Source organism: Pseudorca crassidens, chromosome 4 (assembly GCF_039906515.1).
Source record: "Pseudorca crassidens isolate mPseCra1 chromosome 4, mPseCra1.hap1, whole genome shotgun sequence".
Lineage (NCBI taxonomy): Eukaryota > Metazoa > Chordata > Mammalia > Artiodactyla > Delphinidae > Pseudorca > Pseudorca crassidens.
Window position 1 is genome coordinate 52,777,797 of NC_090299.1, and position 23,653 is coordinate 52,801,449.

Genomic DNA, 23,653 nt, shown 5'->3' on the forward strand with positions numbered 1-23,653 from the left:
GGATTGGTGTTTGAATTAGGTGCTGTTCCTGCCTTTAAAAATGTTTTTTTATTCTAGCCAGAGAGATGGATTTAATAAATACAATAGAAGGTAAATAAAATAGTAAAATAATTTTGCTTTAGGTAAGAAATCAAAACAACATGAATGAGAACAAAGTAAGCCTTTTTAATTAAAATTAAAATGACTAAAAATAGCCAGTAAATCCCCAGATAATCTTTATGCAAAGAGCACTTTGCCTCAAATCAGAGAACTGTGTATTAAGCATCTTTCAAGACAAAGAAATCGTGTTTCAGGAAACAGGGTTGGACGCCACCCTGCCAAGGCAGCTGCATGCAACAGATATTCTTCTTTGTCCCAGACGAACCTGTCTCACAACTCTTATTTGAGGGAATGTCTTCAGAAAGAATCACGTAGACTGGGATGTACTGATGGAGCCAAGCAGTATTTGGATATGGGTGGAAACCAGGGCTAAAATGCCCAAGACATGGATGGAGGGATTTGGAGGAACACAGGGATCAGCTGAAGTAGTGAGATGATATTTCCATCTCTCTTTAACACAACTACTACCCATTTAGTCTTAACCTTTTTTTTTTAACCTTTATTATTTATTATGAACACCCCGACCAACTATTAGCCTGATGCTTAACTGGATTACGTCTTATGTCCCTCCTCCCTCTCTGCCTTCCCCTGTCTTTTCTTCTTTTTCCTTTCCTCCCCTTTTCTCTTCTTCCTATCTTTCCTCTCTTCCTTCTTATTTCTTATTCTCTATTAAATTAAACATTAGCCAAATCTTATCACTGTTTAGAGTTAGATTTTCTAATATAATACCATATTCTTTTATTTTTTTAAAACTGATTTTTTTGCTATTACAATTTTTAAAAATTTTTATTTTATATTGGAGTATCATTGCTTATCAGTGTGTTAGTTTCAGGTATACAGCAAAGTGATTCAGTTATACATATACATGTATCTATTCTTTTTCAAATTCTTTTCCCATTTTGGTTATTACAGAATATTGAGCAGAGTTCCCTGTGCTATAACTGATTTTTATTTACTTTTCTAAAAACCTGGACTCAGATGTAAAGAAAAGTACACTGCTGATTCTATTGATCAATGTCATTAAAAGTCCTAAACCCTTATTATTGTCCATTAGCCAGATGAGATGAGAGTGTTTCTCATTATCTCTTGGAAATTTATGTATCTTTTCAAGCTGTGCTTAAATCATGTACAGGTTAACTGCATAGGATTCTGTATAGTTATAATCATTATATTTTGAACTAAAAAATGAATAATAAAGGATTTTTAATCTAAAAAAAAAACCCTGATGTTTTTCATATGCTCTATGATTACTTTTACTACCAGGGCTGATTTAGTATGTTTAAACTTTTTTATTTTATAATAATTTAGATATTAGAAAGGCAGTATAGTGTAGTCATTCTGGGTTTTTATATAGGTTTCAGGGCTTTCCCGGGATCAAATCTTACTACCTTTGTGGCCTTGGACAGCAAGTTACTTCTTTCTCTGGGCCTTAATTTCTCAAATGTAAATGGGAATAATAATCATTGTTGAACAGTTTTATTTTGTTGGTATGGGATTAAATAGATTAACTCATGTGTAGTGGGATTAAATAGATTAACTCATGTGTAAAACAGTTCCTGACACCTAGTAATTACTTAATAAATACTGCATTTGCTACATTTTTCTTTTTAAAAAAAAAAAATTTATTTATTTTGGGCTGCGTTGGGTCTTCGTTGCTGCATACGGGCTTTCTCTAGTTGCAGTGAGCGGGGGCTACTCTTCGTTGTGGTGCACGGTCCTCTCATTGCAGTGGCTTCTCTTGCGGAGCATAGGCTCTAGGCACTCGGGCTTCAGTAGTTGTGGCACGTGGGCTCAGTTGCTCCACGGCATGTGGGATCTTCCTGGACCAGGGCTCGAACCCATGTCCCCTGCATTGGCAGGCGGATTCTTAACCACTGCACCACCAGGGAAGTCCTGCATTTGCTATTAAATTACAGTTAATCAATTTAGCAAACATTGATTAAATACCCACCAGGTAGCAGATTTTATCCTAAGGGATGGGATTAGGTATATTTATTGATCATCTACTATTGGCCAGGCATGGAGACTGTAGTAGTGAATAAAAAAAAGTCCTGGGAACTTCCCTGGTGGGGCAGTGGTTAGGAATCGGACTGCCAATGCAGAGGACACAGGCTCAAGCCCTGGTCCGGGAAGATCCCACATGCTGCGGAGCAACTGAGCCCACGCACCACAGCTACTGAGTCTGTGCTCTAGAGCCCGCGAGCCACAACTACTGAAGCCCATGCGCCTAGAGCCCATGCTCCACAACAAAAAAAGCCACCGCAACGAGAAACCTGTGAAGCCACCGCAATGAGAAGCCCATGCACCACAACGAAGAGTAGCCCCTGATGGCCGCAACTAGAGAAAGATGGCATGCAGCAACAAAGCCCCAATGCAGCCAAAAATAAACAAATTAAAAAAAAAAAGTCCTTATCCTCTTAGTGTTTATAATACTATTAATGATCATTATTTATTAAAGACATTATTTATTTGAGGCTGACTTTAAAATGTGATTGACTTTTAATGTTTTTGTTTGTTTAACTTTTAAATCTAGGATATCTTGTATTATGAGCAGCTTAAGACTAATGTGATACAACATGACCTTTTGGTGGACAGTTTAATTTATAAAGTAAGTAAAAGTATACATAGTTTTTCCATTTCATTGATATCATTAAGCAATTATTGAGTCTTCAACATGTAGGGACTGCACTATGCATGATGATACATATTAAACTTGAAAAATAATTTTAAGTGATCATTATACTTACAAAGTTAAGTTTGACCTTCAAAATTTGCAGTTTCTATTCAATGTTATCCTCCTTCCCGTTGAAACTGTCCTTATAATCCTTTCCTGACCCTCCCATTTATTGATTAAGAGAATGATAAGCATTTCCTGTCCTTATAAATTCAAGTTTTCCACACAAACTACATAAAAAGAAACTAAAAGGAAAATGAGATTATGGATTTTTTTTATCTTATTTGTCTCACAGTCTTTAGGGCCTGCTTATTTATTTTATTATTTTGAAGTCATGTTTTATTTTTAATTTCTTTTAGTTTCTAGACATATAGTTAAGCACGTCTCAAATTTTATGATAAGGATTCATTGAATTTTTGTTTCCAGGCATCTGATATTGAGACAAGATGCAGATGCTGAAAATGTGGTATAGGATATGACTGATTCTGGATTAATGATTGGGTTGTTTAAAAGACTTGGATTTTAGATTTAGAACTTGTAAGATAGAGGAGACGGGCATATTATTCCAGATCTCAGAAACAGGGGAGAGAAGAACCTAAAAATTTGTCTGGGTAAAACATAACCAAAGTTAATTATAACAATGACTACTAGCATTTAATGATTGCTTACTATGTGCCATACATTGTTCCAAACTCTTTACATAGATTGTCATCTGATCCTGTTAGCTACCTTGGGTGGTAGATACCAGCATTTGGACTGTAAATGATAAATGCATTTTTTCCTGGAAAAAACTTGCATTCTGCAAAATCATGCTTAAAAATAAGAGATTATAGGAAAAATAGCACTTTTGTAACTAAAGTGCTAACAGAAACAATAATTGGGAGATGAATTGGACAACTCAGGCAGGCTGCTTCTGCAGGAGTTATTAAAAATGTACAAAAATAATAAAGTGTAAATGCTAAAGTAATGCAGATAGAAGTGGTGCACAGCACCTCTGGGGCTGCTTTTCAGGTGGGCACAAGAGGAAGTGCAGAAGCTAAGAGATGTGCAAGGCTGGGGGTGTGCCTCTCTGGAGAGGGGGCCCCCGTGCAATCATTCATTTTCCATTCTCTTGAAATACAGTTATAAGGGCTCATGCCTGTGGAAGACTTTGTCCTTTCCTGCTGAAGGTTATAATTCTACTTCTGCTGTTCTGGCTTCCCTGTTTTAAAGAAAAATTGCATATGAACGAACACAATTTTCATGTTATACTGCCATCATTCCCTTACTCACGAGCCACATATTGATACATGTGTTGTAGCAAAACAGGAAGTACTATCATTTTACCATTTTACAGATGAGGGAACTGAGGTAAAGAAAGAGTAAAGAAATTTGTTTAAATTCATATATTAAATAGCAAAGCCAAGATTTGAATCTAGGTAATCTGACTTCACAACCGTACCTTTAACCACTGTGCTCTACAGAGAGAAAAGATGAGGAAATTTAAGAGGATGCAGTCTTTTGATGAAAAGTCTTGACTCTCACAGAAGTTTTTACATAGATTTGGATCACAGGTACTACTATTAACTTTGAGGTCTAATGATTGTGCTCAGGGGATTATTTTAACAACAGCCTAAGAGATCTTTTGGGCTTTAAGACCTTCAATCTCCTTTCTGTTCAAATGAGAGAAGACTCAACAAGAGAAGTTGTTCAAAAAATCCAAGAGTGCTAGCATGAGAGTTCTCTTTGCTGCCAACATGAATTTCCGTTAGAATCAGTAAAAAACAAATCTGTCATGAGAAAGTGGTAAACAGTTTGTGTCTGAAGAATTGAATATAAGTTCTGCTAGAATCAATCCTGACTGTCCACAACATGAGTGTTTTTAGGAAGATATCTGTCTCTGGTTGTTTCTGACTTGTATTAGTTGAGTTCTGCTGATCTTATTGGAACAACTCCAAACATTATTAAAGTCAGCCCTTGACGAAATGAGCGTTTTTAAATTATTTGAAGTTTCATTACAAGTCCCTTTGGCAAAGGCTCATTTTTAATTTAACTGAAAGTAAAGTAGAATTATTTTAGTGATTAAAGAAATTAATGAAACAAGGCAATGCTTACATACAGAACACCATCAAACCCTCCCTAAGCTAAAATATCTAATGGTTCTCTCTGGACTGTGTTTTTTTCCCACAAACTTGCCTTGAATCCACACCATCTACAGTTTTCCACCACTTGCTATGATGGACAGTTGACCTGTCAGTTTATATCAGTGTTTCTCAACCTTTTCTTCATTATTATCCCTAAAGAGAAAATTTTCTCTAATATAAAAAAAATTAAATACCAAAGAATAAGATTTTGGTGGGTAAGGATAAGCTTTGGAGGTCCACAAACCATTGTACTATGTAAAAGTTTTTGATCCCCAAGAACGAAGTCTCACCCCTTAGAGGCAATATCATCCTCGTTGAGATTGCATGGTCTCTGCCTCTGCCCACGTTGTGACTTAGACTGGCTCCTTTCTTTCCTCTTAGTCTGCGTCTTTCAGTTTTCCCAAGCGTAGCACACATTCACTACCTCCAGAGTCATCCACAGCTCATTTCATCCTCCTGTAATTGCTGCTTTGATCAATAGTCTGATTGAATTTTGTAGGTTGAGCAATATTATCATAGATTCCTGCAATATTTCTTTGTAACTGTTCCGATATTTCTACTATGTATGTTTTCTTGCTGGTGAGATTGAAGATAAACATTGTCTAGTTTGTTTGTTTGTTTGTTAGCAAGCAATGACTTGCAAGTGAAAAATCACAAAAACATGAAAGATTTTTGGTATTTTGAGGGAATGGCAAGAATGTGGGTCTGAATAGTGGAAGATGAGATTGGAACAGTAATTTGAGGCCAGATTGCTATGGTTGCTTTTGGATGTTGTGATTGCATCTCCTTTTCTAATTTTAAGACACCTAAATGTTAGATTTAAAGGAGATAAAATTGAAATAAATAATAAAGAATTACTAATGGAACCAAAAAGACTGTGAACAATTTGTAGTCAAATAATGTGTCACTTATATTAGTCAAGTAAATATAAGTTTACCTGTGATAATTCTAGTGATAAAATCTAATTGAGAAGTTTATAATCATACATAAAAATAAAATCATTGCAGTATTATTTCTAGATGTTGCCTTTATGTCTTAGTACTATAGACATATTCATTTAGGTTCTCTTCAGTGCTCTCTACTTTTAATTATAGGATGTGAAATTGACAGCAAGCAATGATGATTATTATTTTGTATTTGAAGATTACTTATATCAGGTAAGTTGAAAAATTAAAATATGTAATGTTCTTGTTTTAAGTTCTCTAACTCAGGATACTTTAGAAGATATCTCTTTTGTTAACTGAATCTTCCTGAAATCCACTATGTTTATTTTTTATCTAATTAAATGTTCTAAGTTTGGGATAAGGTTAATTTTTGTTCTTACATGGGACTAGGTAGGAGAATAAGAGCTACATATCTGCTCCAACCAGGAGAGGTATATGCACAGATTTTTTTTTTTTATACATGTATCAACTCTTTTTTACATTCTATTCCCATATAGGTCATTTCAGAGTATGAGTAGAGTTCTCTGTGCTGTACAGTAGGCTCTTATTAGTTATCTGTATATATATATATAGTAGTGTATATATGTCAATCCCAATCTCCTAATTTATCCCTCCCCCCCCATAACCATAAGTTTGTTTTCTACATCTGTGACTCTATTTCTGTTTTGTAAATAGGCTCATTTGTACCTTTTTTTTTAGATTCCACATATAAGCAATATCATATGATATTTGTCTTTGTATGACTGACTTCACTCAGTATGACAACCTCTAGGTCCATCCATGTTGCTGCAAATGGCATTATTTCATTCTTTTTTTACGGCTGAGTAATATTCCATTGTATATATGTACCACATCTTCTTTATCCTTTCCTCCGTCAATGGACATTTAGGTTGCTTCCAAGTCCTGGCTGTTGTAAATAGTGCTGCAATGAACATTGGGGTATGTGTATCTTTTCGAATTATGGTTTTCTCCAGATATATGCCCAGGAGTGGGATTGCTGGATCATATGGTAACCCTATTTTTAGTTTCTTAAGGAACCTCCATACTGTTCTCCATAGTGGCTGTACCAATTTACATTCCCACCACAGTGTAGGAGGGTCCCCTTTTCTCTACACCCTCTCCAGCATTTATTGTTTGTAGAGTTTTTGATTAGGCAAGGATTCTTAAATTGAATGTCCAGTTCAGATTTCAGTCATCCCAAGACGTTCAGAGAAAGCATTTTACATGATAGTTTTCTATTAAAGGCCTTGAATAAATAATTAAATGTTTTGAAATCAGTTTGAAGCATTGTGATTCCTCTTTGATCATTTCATGTGCTGATATTGTGGGTGTTTGGATTTACCTAGGTCTTTTTCATATCTACTAAAATAAAAACATCTTACCACAAATAGGAAATATGAAATTTATGTAGAATTGCTTAAATAATACTTTTTTTAAAGATCACACACACATAGATAGATAGATAGAAGATTAATAATTTGATTTTGAGTGAATGTCAACATGTGTCATGGAGAAAATATCTAGATTCCACATGACAATTTCTGCTTCATTAAATGTAAATCAGTCCCAGCTGTCTGGATTAGCAGGTTTCTAATTGGTAATAGTGGTGGTAGTTGTGCGTCTGTTTAAGAAAAGAGTTAAATAAGATTCTCTCAAGAAGGTTTAATTAATCATATATTCCAAGAACTAATTCCAACAATTTTATAAAATTTATTTATAAAGCTAAAATTTGAAATAATTTTAAAGAAGTTTCAGTGATTTTAAATGTGCCATTAATTTTTTTAATTTTAAAAAACAGTAAAGATTTAAAATCCCATTCTTCAACATAATCTAAAAGTTTATTTTTAGATCTAAAAATCTAAAAGTTTATTTACTTATCTAGCTAATATGTAGCCTGGTACCTAATTCTTAGTACTCAGTAAAATTTTGAATGTACAGTAAAGTTAATGCTTCATTTATATATTAATGTTTGTTTCCATACTTAAGAAATATTGAATGGAAATGATTAGTTTTGGTATTGTATCATAAGGAGGTCCACAGAACCATCCCTAGCAGAAAAATCAAAATCAGTGAAAATTATTTAAAAAACAAAAATATTTAAAGTATCTGGGGCTTCCCTGGTGGCGCAGTGGTTGAGAGTCTGCCTGACGATGCAGCGGACATGGGTTCATGCCCTGGTCCGGGAAGATCCCACATGCCACGGAGCGGCTAGGCCCGTGAGCCATGGCCGCTGAGCCTGCGCGTCCGGAGCCTGTGCTCCGCAACAGGAGAGGCCACAACAGTGAGAGGCCCGTGTACCGCAAAAGAAAAAAAAAAAAAAAAAAATCTGGAATCTGTGTTAAGGTCATACATGAAGACAGCAACAACAACAACAAAAAAAACCAAAAAACATTTATTCAAGAAAAGCTACTAAATCTCAGAACAGTCTGTAGCACTTGAGTCGTGATGCACTCTCTCCCTTCCCTCACCCCCAGATCATCATGATGGAAGCTTCAATTCAGCTGAGTGTGGCCAGGAAGATGGGGTTCCGTTTCCCTATAACTTCTAGTCAAGGTCTGCAGTATCTCTATATGAGGGTCAGGTAACCAGTATTTCTCACACTCCTCAGCTCTGTGTTGCAGATGCTAAATTCCAGAAGAATGCAGCCAAGAAGTCAGGGACTCCCTGCCTTCAACTCATAGGGCAGACCTCTGTGGAGAGCAGGTTTGAGTAACCTCCATATTTATTTTCTGTAGTGGCTGTACCAACTTGCATTCCCGCCAACAGTGCACTAGGGTTCCCTTTTCTCTGTACCCTCCCCAATACTTGTCTTTCTTTGTCTTGTCTTTTTGATGATAGCCATTTTAACAGCTCTGAGGTGATAACATATTGTGGTTTTGATTTGCATTTCCCTGATGATTATTGATGTTGACTACCTTTTCATGTACCTGTTGGCCATTTGTATGTCTTCTTTGGAAAACTTCTATTCAGTTCCTCTGCCCATTTTTTAATTGGGTTTTTTTTTGTTTTTTTGCTATTGAGTTGTAAGAATTCTTAATATATTTTGGATATTAACCCCTTATCAGATATATGATTTGGAAATATTTTCTCCCATCCTCCCATCCTTTTCATTTTGTTGTTTATTTCTTTTGCTTTACAGAAGCTTTTTAGTTTGATGTAGTCCCACTTATTTATTTGGCTTTTGTTGCTTGTGGTTTTACTGTCATATCCAGAAAATCTCTGTGAAGTCAAGGAGCTTTTTTTCTGTGTTTTTTTCTAGGAGTTTTATGGTACAGGTCTTACATTTAAGTCTTAAATCCATTTCACGTTCATTTTTGTGAGTGGGGTAAGATACGAGTCTAATTTCATTCTTCTGCATGTGGTTATCCAGTTTTCCCAACCCTATTTATTATTGAAGATACTATCCTTTCTCCATTGAGTATTCGTGGCTCCCTTGTCAAATATTACTTGACTATTTATGTGTGGTTTATTTCTGGGCTCTCAATTCTGTTCCGTTGGCTTGTGTGTCTATTTTTATGCCAGTGCTATACTATTTTGATTACTATAGCTTTGTAGCATAGCTTGAAATCAGGAAGTATGATGCTTTGTTATTCTTTCTGGAGATTGTTTTGGCTACTCAGGTTCTCTTGTGGCTCTATACAAATTTTAGGATTGTTTTTCTATTTCTGTGAAAAAAATGCCATTGGAATTTAAATAGGGATTGCATTGAATCTATAGATGGCTTTGGGTAGTATGGACATTTTAACAATGCTAATTCTTCGGATCCATGAACATGGGATATTGTTCCATTTGTGTCTTCTTCAGTTTCTTTCATCAAAGTCTTGTACTTTTCAGTGTACAGATCTTTCACCTCCTTGGTTAAACTTATTCCTTAGTATTTTATTGGTTTTGATACTATAGTGAATGGAATTATTTATTTCTTTTTCAGATGTTTTGCTGTTAGTGTATAGAAACACAGCTATTTTCTGTATGTTGATTTTGTATCCTGCAACTTTACTGAATTCATTGTTTAGTTCTAGCAGATTTTTGGTGGAATCCTTAGGATTTTCTACATATAAGATCATATCATTTGCAAATAAAGATAATTTTATTTCTCTCTTTCCTGTTTGGATGCCTTCTTTTCTTTGTCTTGCCTGATTGCTCAGAGTGGTCTTGTAAAAACACCAATCAATTCATGTTACTTGTGAGATTAAAACCAAAAAGACCAAAATCCTTCATGAAGCCTACATGACTCTGCGTGCACTGGTCCACCTCTTCAGCCTCATTGTTCACCTCTGCCCTGACACTCTGGCACAGTGTATTCCAACCACTCTGATCTTTTAGTCCTCAAGTTCACTATACTTCTTTCTACCTCAGGGCCATGAGACCTGCAATTCCTTTGATGTAAAAGACTGTTACCCTCCCCTCTTCCTCTAATAAATTCCTATTTTTCCTTCAGCTCTCAGCTAAAATATCACTTACTCACAAATACCTTCCCTGACCCAATCCCTGCTTCCCAACACAAACACACAAAGTCATGGCCATCTAAAGTATGCTTTTAAAGTCCTATGTAGTATTTTTCATACTTTTTATTTATAGTACTTTTTATAGCTTATTTGATTATTTTATAATTTCTCCCCCATGAATGTTTAGTATTATGACAGTAAACATGAATACATAAATTATAATATCAACCAAAGGCCAATAATCATATGATTTATAGTGTGTTGACTATTCTACTTCAGTGTGTGGGTAGAAAAAGTGTAAATTTGACGATTTCATCCCCTTTGGTGACTGGAAAGAAGAGGATTGTCAATTTTAAGTTACAACTACAAAGGCTTTTTGGTGGTAGTAAAAGAGATTTGCCAGGCAACATATCTGCCTCATTTGATGAACAGGGTCAGTAAGGATATCATTTTAAATGAGAGTAGTAACAATTTCTCCAAATAGTGCCAGAATTAGCCCTTGAGGATATACTCATCTTTGTGTACCCCATAAACTTGGAAAACTTATAAGTGACTAAGTCTGAAAAACAGAACCATTTATAAACAATGGATGCATTCTCTGAGAAAAAGCAGATTGATCATCAGTAAATATTTATTGATTCTTATATGTAAATGATACCACCTTTGATGGGCTTATTACATTCTAGCTAGGGAGGCAAAAATGTTTTGAAATTGTTTTAAAGTGTTTATGTACAGCATTGGATATTAAGTTAATTAATATCACAGATAGTAAGTACTATAGGAGTGTGCTTTAACAATTATTTTCCATTTTTATCATATTTTAGTCCAAATTGTATTATTTTTAGATTTCACATAATGTTTTCAGTCGTACATCTCCTGGCCTCTGCTACTCTTAGTACTTTGTAAAGCTGTAATGTGGATCTTTATCCTTATAACATAAATAAAAGGATAATTATAACACGTAAGTTCTGTCTTTGGGAATTATGCAGAATTAAATTTTCCTCATGTGGATACTTTCCATGATCATATCTTTTAAATAACTAATTTTACAATTAGTCTGACTTATCAGAGGGAAGTTCATTTTAAGTAATAAAAATTATAATTGTATGTATTGGAAACAATATTATCAGAAATTGAGTTCTGATTTTTCTCTGGGAAAAGAATTTTATCCCTATACGTGTGTGCACGCACACTTGTATGTGTATGTATGTATAAGAAAGAAGAAAGGCTTTTCTTGTCACTAATTATAGGCTTTCCTTTGGCAGAGCTGCCTAGCAACATAACTGCTCTATGGGAAAATTGTTGATTGTAATGGAGTGAACTTAATGTTCCTGGCATGCTCTGTGTCATAACCAATTTATTGGGTTTTGTGACGAGGCTACAAAATTAGACAGCACGTGGCATTGCTGTGCGCATATATAGACGAGAAAACCTCCAGTAATCCCTCCTGAAGGAAGATCTGGGCCAATGCTACAAGGATACACAGGCACTCTTCTGAGTGACTCATGTTAGTTACCTAAATTTTATAAGCAACAACACTGAGCATTACAGAAATAATGTTTTGAGTTATAAGTCAACTTTTTTGTATTCCAAAGTTTAGTTTTTATTTTGCATGAAATTCTTAAAAATACTTCATTGTGCTGAAAGTTTTAAATTATATCAGAGTTTTAAAATGTATTCAAACAGAAGATAACCCTTATTCCATGGAAGTATATTGGGTAGTTTGACAATAACATTTTCAGGTTCTAGTACTTAATAGCATCATGACAATCTATAAAAGTTAACTTATTGTCCAAAGTATATAAAATATTTATAGGGAAGAATGTTTATATAGTAAAGAGAAGACACGGGAATTCATCTTTCTGTTGGGTGACAAATTCTCTACCATACGCTTGGCTTATCTAGCATATGCTTAGTAGGAATACTGACATATTAGAATATGCCATAGTTATACATATTTTAATGCCATTGAATGGTGTTCAAGAAAGGCCCAGGTGCAATCAGATATCCTTTATTCATGTCAAGTTATTGAGTGTCTGTTCTGATACAGGCGCTGTGTAAGGTGCTGCATGTTTATTAAGCTCACATTTTAGTGAAAAATGAGGTAAAGGCAAATATATAGTTATAATTTGATAAATGCTCTGATAGACGTTTATGCAATGTTGCATGCAAATACAATTAAAGGAGAAATAAATTCTGGGAGTAGTTCAGCTTAGCGGTGGCTTCAGAATAGAAATGTTATCTGAAATGTCTGGTTCTTTTTCCTTTAATTTAAAAATTTTTTAATTTTTTTATCGAAGTATGGTTGATATACAATAGTATATTATTTTCAGGTGTACAACATAGTGATTTGACATTTATATACATTACAAATTGATCACCGTGATAAGTCTAGTAACCATCTGTCACCATACAGTTATTCCAGTTACTATTGACTGTATTCCCTGCGCTGTACATTATATTCTCATGACTCCTTTGTTTTATAACTGGAAGTTTGTACTTCTTAATCCTCTTCACCTATTTCGCTCAACCCCCCACCCACCTCCCCTCTGGCTACCGTCAGTTTGTTCTCTGTATCTATGAATCTATTTCTGTTTTATTTTGTTTGTCTGTTTGCGGTTATTTTTTTTAAGATTCCACTTATAAATGAAATCATGGTATTTGTCTTTCTCTGAGGAAATGTCTGGTTCTTAAAGGCAAGGAATTAGGAGACTGAGAAAAATAAACATGAGCCATGTGCATACGGTGATTAGTGAAGAGAGATTAGCTTTTCATGGCAGTGAACAACTCTGGCAGTTCAGGCTAACCTTAATGAGCACTTGCTATAGAGCAAGGTCTGAGTGAACAGAGAGAGAGAACAAATGTGAAAGACATGTCAATACCGTGACCTATCATTATAATCACTTCCTCTTGAATACATGTTCAACTCCCTCACGCTTCTCCCAATTTCTAGTAGTAATTGACTGACAAAACCTTAATCCTGGTTAAGTACAACTCTCCACCAATTCTGTGGCTGCAGTGTACATTTGAAAGTAGCTGGAGAAAAACATGCAATCATGATGACTGGTTTGATTTAAATTCATGACCTTTAACCTCAAGAGAGTCCTTACTTCTGCTTGGCATTTCTACTTCATTTCCCTGGTCCAATCATTCATCTATTCCCCTAGAGGACTTCTTATACCTCCTCTCTCTTCAGATCTCCACCTCTTCTCTCTCAGGTAATGACTTTGAGTCCTGTTTCTGAAAAAAATCAAAGTTCTGAGAACCGCCCTCCATCACACGTATTCCACCTACCTGCCTCTGCACCCATATATTCAGCTTTCCCTTCCTCTTATTATGGATAAACTGCCCGTGCTTTTATTTATAACAAAGCCAGTCCCTGCATTTGGACACTGAAACTCATCTTCCCTCGGTACTCAAAGGCAGTGCAATTGTTAGTTTTTCCATCATCAATTTTCCCATTTCTATTGAATCACTCCTCTTAGTATACAACTGCATGGTTATTTCTCTCAACCTGAAAAACAAAGCAAAATAAAGTGAAACAAAAATCTTTCTTGATCTCTTATCCCTTCCAGCTACTGCCCCATTCCCCTGTTCCCTTATTTGGCAAAACTTCTTTTTAAAAAATCTGCAGATATTGTTTCTAAGTCCTATCCTCCTATTCTCTCTTGAACCTTCCTTAATCAGTCTTTTTGTGCCCAACTTGTCCTACTGAAGATCACGAGTGATTTCATATTGCTGGTCATTTCCCAGTTTTCACCTTACTTTATCTGTTTGGTCACTCAATCATGCCTTCTCTTTGATTCTCTTTCTTCACTTGGCTTCTAGGATATCATGCTTTCTGGTTCCCTTCTATCTTACTGGCTGGCATTCTCATTCACCTTTGCTGCTTTCTCTTCATCTCCCTGTCATACCCTGGAGTAACGCCAAGGATAAGTCCTTGGACCTCTTTTTTTCCCCCATCTTTGCCATTGGTGATCTCATATATTCTCCTGACTTTAAGTACCATCTGTACACTGACAACTTCCAAATTTTTATTTATCTTTAATTTATATTTGTCTTTTGGGGCTTTCTGGACCTCTCCCTTCAACCCTAGGCTTATTTGTCTTGTCCCGGTGACCTGTTCCAAAATCTTATTATCCCAGGCTCATTTCCTGACCACTTTTAGGTTCCTAATTAAAATACACATCAGGGCTTCCCTGGTGGCGCAGTGGTTGAGAGTCCACCTGCCGATGCAGGGGGCACGGGTTCGTGCCCTGGTCCAGGAAGATCCCACATGCCGCGGAGCGGCTGGGCCCGTGAGCCATGGCCGCTGAGCCTGCGCGTCCGGAGCCGGGCCCGTGAGCCATGGCCGCTGAGCCTGCGCGTCCGGAGCCTGTGCTCCGCAACGGGAGAGGCCACAGCAGTGAGAGGCCCGCGTACCGCAAAAAATAAACTATTGTTCGTCTGTATAGTGGATTATTCTGCAGCATTAAAAAATGTGGGTAGAAAATACTTACTTTATAATTTTTTTTTACAGATTTATTTACTTTATTTTTAAAATTTTGGCTGTGTTAGGTCTTCATTGCTGCACGTGGGCGTTCTCTAGTGGCGGTGAGCAGGGGCTACTCTTCGTTGCGGTGTGCAGGCTTCTCTTTGCAGTGGCTTCTCTTGTTGTGGAGCACAAGGCATGCGGCCTTCAGTAGTTGTGGCACGTGGGCTCAGTAGTTGTGGCTCGTGGGCTCTAGAGCACAGGCTCAGTAGTTGTGGCACATGGGATTAGTTGCTCCGCGGCATGTGGGATTTTCCCAGACCAGGGATCGAACCCGTGTCCCCTGCATTGGCAGGTGGATTCTTAACCACTGCACCACCAGGGAAATCCCTTATTTTATAATACTGAGAGAAAGTAGAGTATAGAACAGTATGCATAATCCTATTTTGTTGGAAAAATTTATGTATGTATGTATAAGAACAGCCCGGAAGGATATTTATCAAAATATTAACACTGGTGAGATTGTGGGTCTTCTTTCTCCATTTCTTAATTATCTCTATTTCTAATTTTTTTTCTTATTTTTATCATAAACATGTATTGCTTGCATAGTCTTTTAATATATAAAAATAAATCAGCAGCAATGGTTGGTACGTATCTCATGACTGCACCTGACTGATGCCCAGTCTCCATATCTATCCTGTTTCTAAAGCTGGGCCCCTCTCTTGTGTCTTGAACTCATGGTTCCCCTCTCCATTCACTCCTGCTGCTAGTCGAGCCCTGATTTTGTTCCCCAGTTCTGTTAACTGGGCTTCTGCCTTTTTCTGTTATTCCCGAATCCTTTTCTCAGTAACATCTTTTGAATCCCAGGACTTCTAATACCAGGACCTAGATTTCCTGTCACTCACTAATCACCTTCCTGGGGATTGGTCCCCTGCCTCCAGGCTGGTATCAACAATCCAGCTCCTCCTACTGGACATCTTTGATTTTGACTTTCTGCCCTACCTATTTTCCTCTCTAGGTAGAGTTGCCATATCTACCTGCTGGTCAGAACAACCAGCTTCTAACCTGTGCTGGGCTGCCACTTGTTCTACTGCTGCTAATCCCTTTTAGATACCATGAGTTGCCTTCCCTCCCACCCTGACATGCCCACTGCCAGCTGCTGCATCCCAGCAATGAGCCTAGTTCCAGTTTCCTGCACTTTTCAAACTTCTCTGTGCCATCGTAGTTACCTAGGGTCCCTGCTCTACACATCTTATCTTATTAAATTTCTTCAAGTTGGTTCTTTTTTGCAGATTAAAAATACACTAAAAGAATCAACTGGTCAACATCACTAATCATTAGAGAAATGCAAATCAAAACTACAGTGAGGTATCACCTCACACCAGTCAGAATGGCCATCATCAAAAAATCTACAAACAGTAAATGCTGGAGAGGGTGTGGAGAAAAGGGAACCCTCTTGCACTGTTGGTGGGAATATAAATTAATACAGCCACTATGGAGAACAGTATGGAGGTTCCTTAAAAAACTAAAAATAGAACTACCATGTGACCCAGCAGTCCCACTACTGGGCATATACCCTGAGAAAACCATAATTCAAAAAGAGTCATGTACCACAATGTTAATTGCAGCTCTATTTACAATAACCAGGACATGGAAGCAACCTAAGTGTCCATCGACAGATGAATAGATAAAGAAGATGTGGCACATATATACAATGGAATATTACTCAGCCATAAAAAGAAACGAAATTGAGTTATTTGTAGTGAGGTGGATGGACCTAGAGTCTGTCATACAGAGTGAAGTAAGTCAGAAAGAGAAAAACAAATACCGTATGCTAACACATATATATGGAATCTAAAAAAAAAAAAAAAATGGTAATGAAGAACCTAGGGGCAGGACAGGAATAAAGATGCAGACGTAGGGGCTTCCCTGGTGGCGCAGTGGTTGAGAGTCCGCTTGCCAATGCAAGGGACACGGGTTTGTACCCCAGTCTGGGAAGATCCCACATGCCGCGGAGCGACTGGGCCCGTGAGCCATGGCCGCTGAGCCTGCACGTCCGGAGACTGTGCTCCGCAATGGGAGAGGCCCGTGTACCACAAAAAAAAAAAAAAAGATGCAGACGTAGAGAATGGACTTGAGGACATGGGGAGGGGGAAGGGTAAGGTGGGACAAAGTGAGAGAGTGGCATGGACATATATACAGTACCAAATGTAAAATAGATAGCTAGTGGGAAGCAGCCACATAGCACTGGGAGATCAGCTCTGTGCTTTGTAACCGTCTAGAGAGGTGGGATAGGAAGGGTGGGAGGGAGACGCAAGAGGGAAGGGATATGGGGATATATGTATACGTATAGCTGATTCACTTTGTTATACAGCAGAAACTAACACAACATTGTAAAGCAGTTATATTCCAATAAAGATGTTAAAAAAATAAAAAGTACACAAGTTAACACAACATTGTAATGCAACCATATCTCAATACAAAATAAAGGGAAAAAAACAGTGCTTAATTGTTTGTTTTTTCCAATGTTGTACCCAGGTATTACTTTGTTTCTCCCGAGATACATCTGTGTTGGGTCACTTTGCATACAACAGTGCTTCACCACCGAAATCATACATAAGAGGTAAAATTTTAGTATATAAAGGAAGTATTCTTTAACACTTACATAATCATGCCAAGACTGTTTATTTTATAGCATATATTGGTTGTCAAAATTTTTGTTGTAAATTATTTAATAAGATGTCTCTCAGGTTATTGTAACTATCTTTCACTCCTACTTAAATCAGTGCCCAAGCCACTCATCGCAGATCACAGGAAAGTGGTTCCCCAAAACAGCATTTAAAATTACTTCTTTATTTTTCCTGTTTGCTCTCTCCTCTGTTGCTGTTTTTGCCATATCTGTTGACTTTTACTTACCCTTCTAACTATGAGTTTATCAGTTGAATTTTCTTTTTCTTGCTTTCTTTACTCCTTCTCTCAAAATGTTACACCACACTTAAAGTTTGGTATAATTTATATGCTATTAGCTTTCTTAATTCTATTTTATTGCTTTCTTCTCTTTATCACTAGCTGCATACAAGATTATGCTATTTCAGTATCCTGCTATCACCTGGCAATTGAACTAATTTCAGCTGGAAGCCTTTCCCCGCTTCCTCCTTTTTATTAAGTAGTGAACACCCAGCACTGGAAGCTTATAAGCCTATTGTGTATGGTCATTCTGCTATTCCCATAAAGAAAGATGCTGTTTGTCCTGTATCTCCTAAGTCCAACCGTCTGCCTGATTACTACAACCCCTGCCCTAAGACAGGCCCACATTGCCAGTGCTGGGATCAGGCTCCCCCTACTTGGGGGCTCTCTTGGTTACATTGCTTCTATACTGAATTGATAGAAGCATTTGGTTTACTTGTTTGTTTCTTTCACATCATCTGCTGAAAAACTGATTATAGAACTTATCTAATGGACTTACCTCTAAATTCAGCCAAATTTTAATTCAGCCCTCCATCAGTTGATCCTGTCTTAACCTAGCTAACTTTGATTCTCTGTTTATTCCACATTATCCCACTTTCATTCTAAGCCTCTATATATTCCCTAAACATGGAAAGATTCCCACTCCTCCACCCCCAAAATCATAGGTTCTTGAAGAACTAGCCTATATCTCACAGTATCAGAAAAACTCAGATTATTTCCTTCTATGTAGGGAAAAACCCAATTCTTTCCTACTGTGTTTTGCTCCTGTGTTTTTAATTTACTACTCACACAAAGCACTTCACTTCTGACACTTTTGGTCACACATATGTGGGGAGTTTTCCCCACAATAACAAGCTAGTCTTGACACCACCTGGGTGTCCTGCAGTTTAACTCAATTCTAACACTGTCTACCTAGAGATGGTGTCAGATCCCACAGGTTAAGGACTCAGTCCTCACATACATACACACACACACACACACACACTTCAGACACCAGTCACAAGCTTAGGTTATCATCTGTGCTTCTGACCAACTGGCTTTAGACTGGACATTCCAACAACCCTCTCCTTGGGTTTGACTGATGTACTAGAGAGGCCCACAGAACTCAGGGAAACACGTACTAACATTTACCAGTTGGTTAAAGGATATGATAAAGAATACAAATGAACAGCCAGATGAAGAGGCACATAGGGCTACGCCTGGGAGGGTCACAAGCATAGAAGCTTCTGTCCCCATGGAGTTGGAGTGCGTCTTCTTCCCAGTGTTGATGTGTTTGCCCACCTAGAAGCTCTTCAAACCCCCTACTTCTGGGGTTTTACGGAGTCTTCCTCACAGAGGCATGATCAATTATTAAACTCCATTTCCAGTCCCTCTGGAGTATGAGGGGGTGGGGCTTCTAATCAAGGCATGGTCTTTCTGGTGACCAGCGCCCGTTCAGAAGCCCACTCAGAGTCACCCCAATAGAATGAAAGATGCTCCTAATGCTCTTATCACTTAGGAAAGTACAAGGGTTTCAGGAGCTCTGTGCCAGCAACCAGGGGCAGAGACCAATATACATTTTCCATTGTCTCCAAGTCCACCAACCCATCATCAATTTCCCTCTCCTCGAAACCTCTAAAGCACTTAAAGGCTGTGCCAGAAAACTTAGCAAACATATCTTAATGTTTCCTGTTTTAGTCTGGATTATAAGCCACATGGTTCAGACACCATATCTCATATCTACTCTGTTTGCCTCTCGGCACCTAGCCCAGTATTGGGTACCCAGCAGGTATTCTCTATCATCCATCCATCGACCTACCTACCCATCTATCATTTCATTCTCTTCTTACTCACAAGATCAACCCTTGTTGTCTCCACCCTAACCTAAACTGCTCATGCAGTTCTTCATTTCCTCTCTCCCACCATTCCCAACCAAAAAAAATTTTTTAATTAAAAATCTTACCTTAAAGCCAAGTGCAAAAACGCATGTGACTTTTCAGTAGACTCAACAGTGTTAGAAAAACTGTCAAGATAAGAGCTACCTACTTTTTCCCATCTCAGTAGAAGGTGGGAAAAAACTCAGACCTTTGAAAGTTTTGAGGAAAAACTTTTAAAAACTCACTTAAACATTTAATTATGGTGAATATACTTTAATTTTCTGAGATAATCCTGATTTCAAATATTTAACCTCATTCTCAGACCATATCAATTGTTTAGGAATTCAGAAAATATTACCACCATACAGTGAAAGACATTTAATTTTAACTTCTTAGCTCATTCCATAAAATGTAAACTAATGAGGTGTTGCAAAGCTTAGGACTTACTTTAATGACTAGACTAGAATTACTTAATAATTAACACAACAATTCTAGGCTTACAAATAGATGCTGCTCTTCTTAAGTGCTTAAGGAGCTTGAAAATGTTTGTTCTTTTAATTATTTTATATCACTTACCTTGTAGTGCTTAAGTTTATATTATTGACTTTAGTTGATGAAAGGATTTGCTAATACCAAAAGATTGGCTGGCATATTTTCAAATTAATTCCATATCATAAAATGAAATGAAAGGAGATTGTACTATAGTAGTTTATAAATTCCATTAATTTTTAGTATATTCACAAAATTAATTTTTAAAGTTTTTTCTATTTTATCTAATCATATTGGAACTCTCTATGGTTTTCTCTTACAGGAAAACTAGGACTAGAAGAATATGCTGTCTTTTATCCACCAAATGGTAAGAGCAATGCTATTCCTCCCTCTAGTGGGAAATAGAAAAATTACAACTTTTATAATAGCACTGTGACTTCTTATTCTCTATCTTTAAATGGATAATAATTTATCATCTAAAATAAACCTTCTATAGAATAACTATTCTAATTAATTTCATGTTTGTGGTAGTTTTTTGCTGAACTGTGCATATCCTTTCTGATTTTCCTTGAGACCAGTAGTAGCATTTGTGAGAAAGCTAAGAAGACTCAGGTGTCTAAGTCCAGGGTGCTTAGCTTTCCTCTGAAGGACATTAACTCGTCCGTCTAGGACCTTCCTTTTGGCTTTATTGGAGCAGTGCCCTAATGAGTGGGTTGCCTTGTGTTGCACTTTATTGTTCTCATGATTTGACAAGTGTAATATTTATGAAATAAAAATATTTCAAGAAATACGTCACTGAAAAAAGTATGTTTTGATTAAAGTGATCAAATGTATAGTGACCTCCTTGAATATCATTTCTTTGAGATTATCAGATAGTTTTAAGATATGCTCCTTGGAAAAGCAATATATAGCAGTCCTTATTATGATACTATAATGTTGCATCCTGAAGAAGTTCTTTTACTCCAGCAGAGTTAAGAACATGGGCTTTGTAATCCTGCAGACCTGGGTTCAGATCCCAGTTCTGCCAACTCACCCTATGACCTTGGGTAAGTTATACATCTTCGCTGAACTTCAGATTTGTCATCTCTAGCACATGGGTAACAGATTAAAGGAGATAACACTGTATGACACAGCACCGGATGTGTAGTGATTGCTCACAAAATGCAGCTGATACAAGTTGCGTCTAGCTTCTTTACTGACCAGCCCATCTGGAACTCATCCTTGGCTTTCATGGCACTGTCCTCTCCTTGTACCTCTCAGTGTGCTGTCCCAGGTTCCTTCACAGGCTAGCCTCCTCTGTCCCTCTTTAAGCACTGGCATTCCAATGTCCCACCCCACTCTTGTTCTGCTGCTCTTTTTTTTTTTCTGCTTCTCTTCTTTTCACACATTTTCCTAGGACTTCTTCTCTGCTCTCTTGCTTCTATTTGTTAATTACTCTAAAAGTGATATCTTCAATTCTGACTTCTACATTATTTAACGCAAATTTAACCTGAACTAATTACTCTTCATATGCCCACTATTTAAAAAAGAAAAACAACAAAGGCAAACTTAAATTTAAAAAACAAAACGACAGCAACAAGATAAACCAAACGCTGTCCTCTTTCTCTCTCCCGTTAATTGTACTCTCATTTAACCAGTAATTCAAGGCCTAAAATCTGGTAGTCATCCTTGATTCCTTTCAATCTTGGACCCCCTTCATCTAATAAATCACCAAGATCATCCAATCTTATCTTCAAACTACATCTGGAACCCTCTCTACCTCACCATAACTACTACCTTGCCCTCATTCAGGCTTTACTATCTCTAGTTTATTCATTGCAACTGACACCTAACTTGTCTCCCTTCCTCCAGTCTTTTCTAGCTTTTCTCTGTCTTTTACAATGCTGTCTCAGTTATACAGCTAAAAGGAAAATCTGAAAATTGCCATTTTTCTCCTTAAAGTTTTATTAATGGCTCCCCATTTCTTTATAGGCAATGTCCAAGCCTCTCAGCATGGCATAAGACAACCTCTCTTGACTCTGGCCCCTACTCAGTCTAACTCCTAGCTTCATTTCTCACCATTTCCCATTTCACTTTTTTTTTAATTGCAACAATATCAAATTATTAATTCTTCACACAAACACAGCTACATACTCTCAGAAAAGCACTATGCTGCTTTCCTACCTCATGACTTCTGTTCCTATGCTTGTAATAGCGCATTCAACATGTCTTCACCTGGCTGCCCTCTGGTTCAGCTCAGGCATGATCCTCTCCAGGAGACTTTCCTTGGAGCCCCAGGTGAGGTTAAGGGCCCTTCCTCTAGGCTCCCATAGTACCCAGTGTGAGTATCTTCGGTATCTCTTACTATATTATCTTGGCATTAATTGTTTATGCTTTATCTCCCCCTCTAGATTGCAAGCCTCTTGAGGTTTAGGGCCATATCATTCATTTTTGCTCCTCCGGTATCTAGCTATAGTAGGACCTTAATGAGTATTTATTTGAACTAAATTAGAGGCTTTTTAATCTTAACATTTATGTGTAAACTTTGTTACCTCTGTCTCCCCAGAAACTTAATTTTCATATAACTTTTTATATTTATATAAGAATCGGAAAATAAGAAAAAATAAATACCTCTGAAAGGCCAAATGAAATGTCCGTGGAGTCAACTTTCTTTTCTCTATTCATATATAGGAGAGCTTTTCCAACTTAGTTTAGAATATATTTGCTTTTACTTGACACACATGCCTAACAAACTTGGTTTGCTGGTTTTTATGACCCCTGTAACAAAAGAAGTACAGAAAGAAACTGATATACATAGGAAAAATGGTTAACAACAGTAGAAGTGAAAATCAGAGACCTCACAAAGGAAAATAGAAAAGCTATAAAACAGCATATAAAAGCACTCCTGCAAATAGGTCTGGGACCATTTCATGTAAAAGCCAATAACCCTCCACCCTTTAAATAAGTATCATTGCGTTGTAACATATTATAGTAATTTAAGACTTTTATAACGAGCTAAGGCACCAAGAAAAAAAATATTGCTATAACAATAATAGTAATAGTAGTCACAGCAGTAGCAGCTAACACTTTTCCATGCAGAACTATATACTAAGCAGTGTGCTAAGTACATCCCATGTATTAATTCATTTAGTCCTTACAAGAACCTTCTGAGGCAGCTACTAGTATTATCCCTATTTATAGATAAAGAAGCTGAGGCACAGAGTGTTAACTTGCCCAGCTGGTGAGTGGCAAAGCCAGGCTTTGAACCCAAGTTCTTTGACTTCAGAAAAGAAGTCAGACTTTTTTTAAAAAAAAACGTTCTTTTTTAAGAAAAAAAATATGTTTATCATTTATTTTAGCCTGCGTCGGGTCTTAGCTGCAGCACGCGGGATCTTCGTTAAGGCATGCAGGATCTTTCATTGCGGCACACATGCTCTTTGTTGCAGTACGCAGGCTTCTCTCTAGTTGTGGCGTGCGGGTTTTTCTCTTCTCTAGTTGTGGCACGCAGGCTCCAGAGCATGTGGGCTGTGTAGTTTGCGGCACGCAGGCTCTAGTTGAGGCGCACGAGCTCAGTAGTTGTGGCATGGGGGCTTAGTTGCCCCGAGG

General features: G+C 37.2%; 1 protein-coding gene across 8 annotated transcripts in view; it reads left to right on the forward strand.

Annotated features, from left to right (window-relative positions):
• Positions 1 to 23,653, forward strand: part of TBC1D19 (TBC1 domain family member 19) — a 162,670-nt gene that overhangs the window by 99,408 nt on the left and 39,609 nt on the right. For 7 of the 8 annotated variants that reach the window (XM_067735679.1, XM_067735683.1, XM_067735685.1 and 4 more), the window contains 4 exons: positions 2,633 to 2,707; positions 5,991 to 6,053; positions 17,295 to 17,379; positions 20,391 to 20,435. In XM_067735679.1, coding sequence (XP_067591780.1) covers positions 2,633 to 2,707; positions 5,991 to 6,053; positions 17,295 to 17,379; positions 20,391 to 20,435 — 268 coding nt within the window. The remainder of the gene's footprint in view (positions 1 to 2,632; positions 2,708 to 5,990; positions 6,054 to 17,294; positions 17,380 to 20,390; positions 20,436 to 23,653) is intronic. The other variant, XM_067735681.1, reaches the window with a different exon arrangement.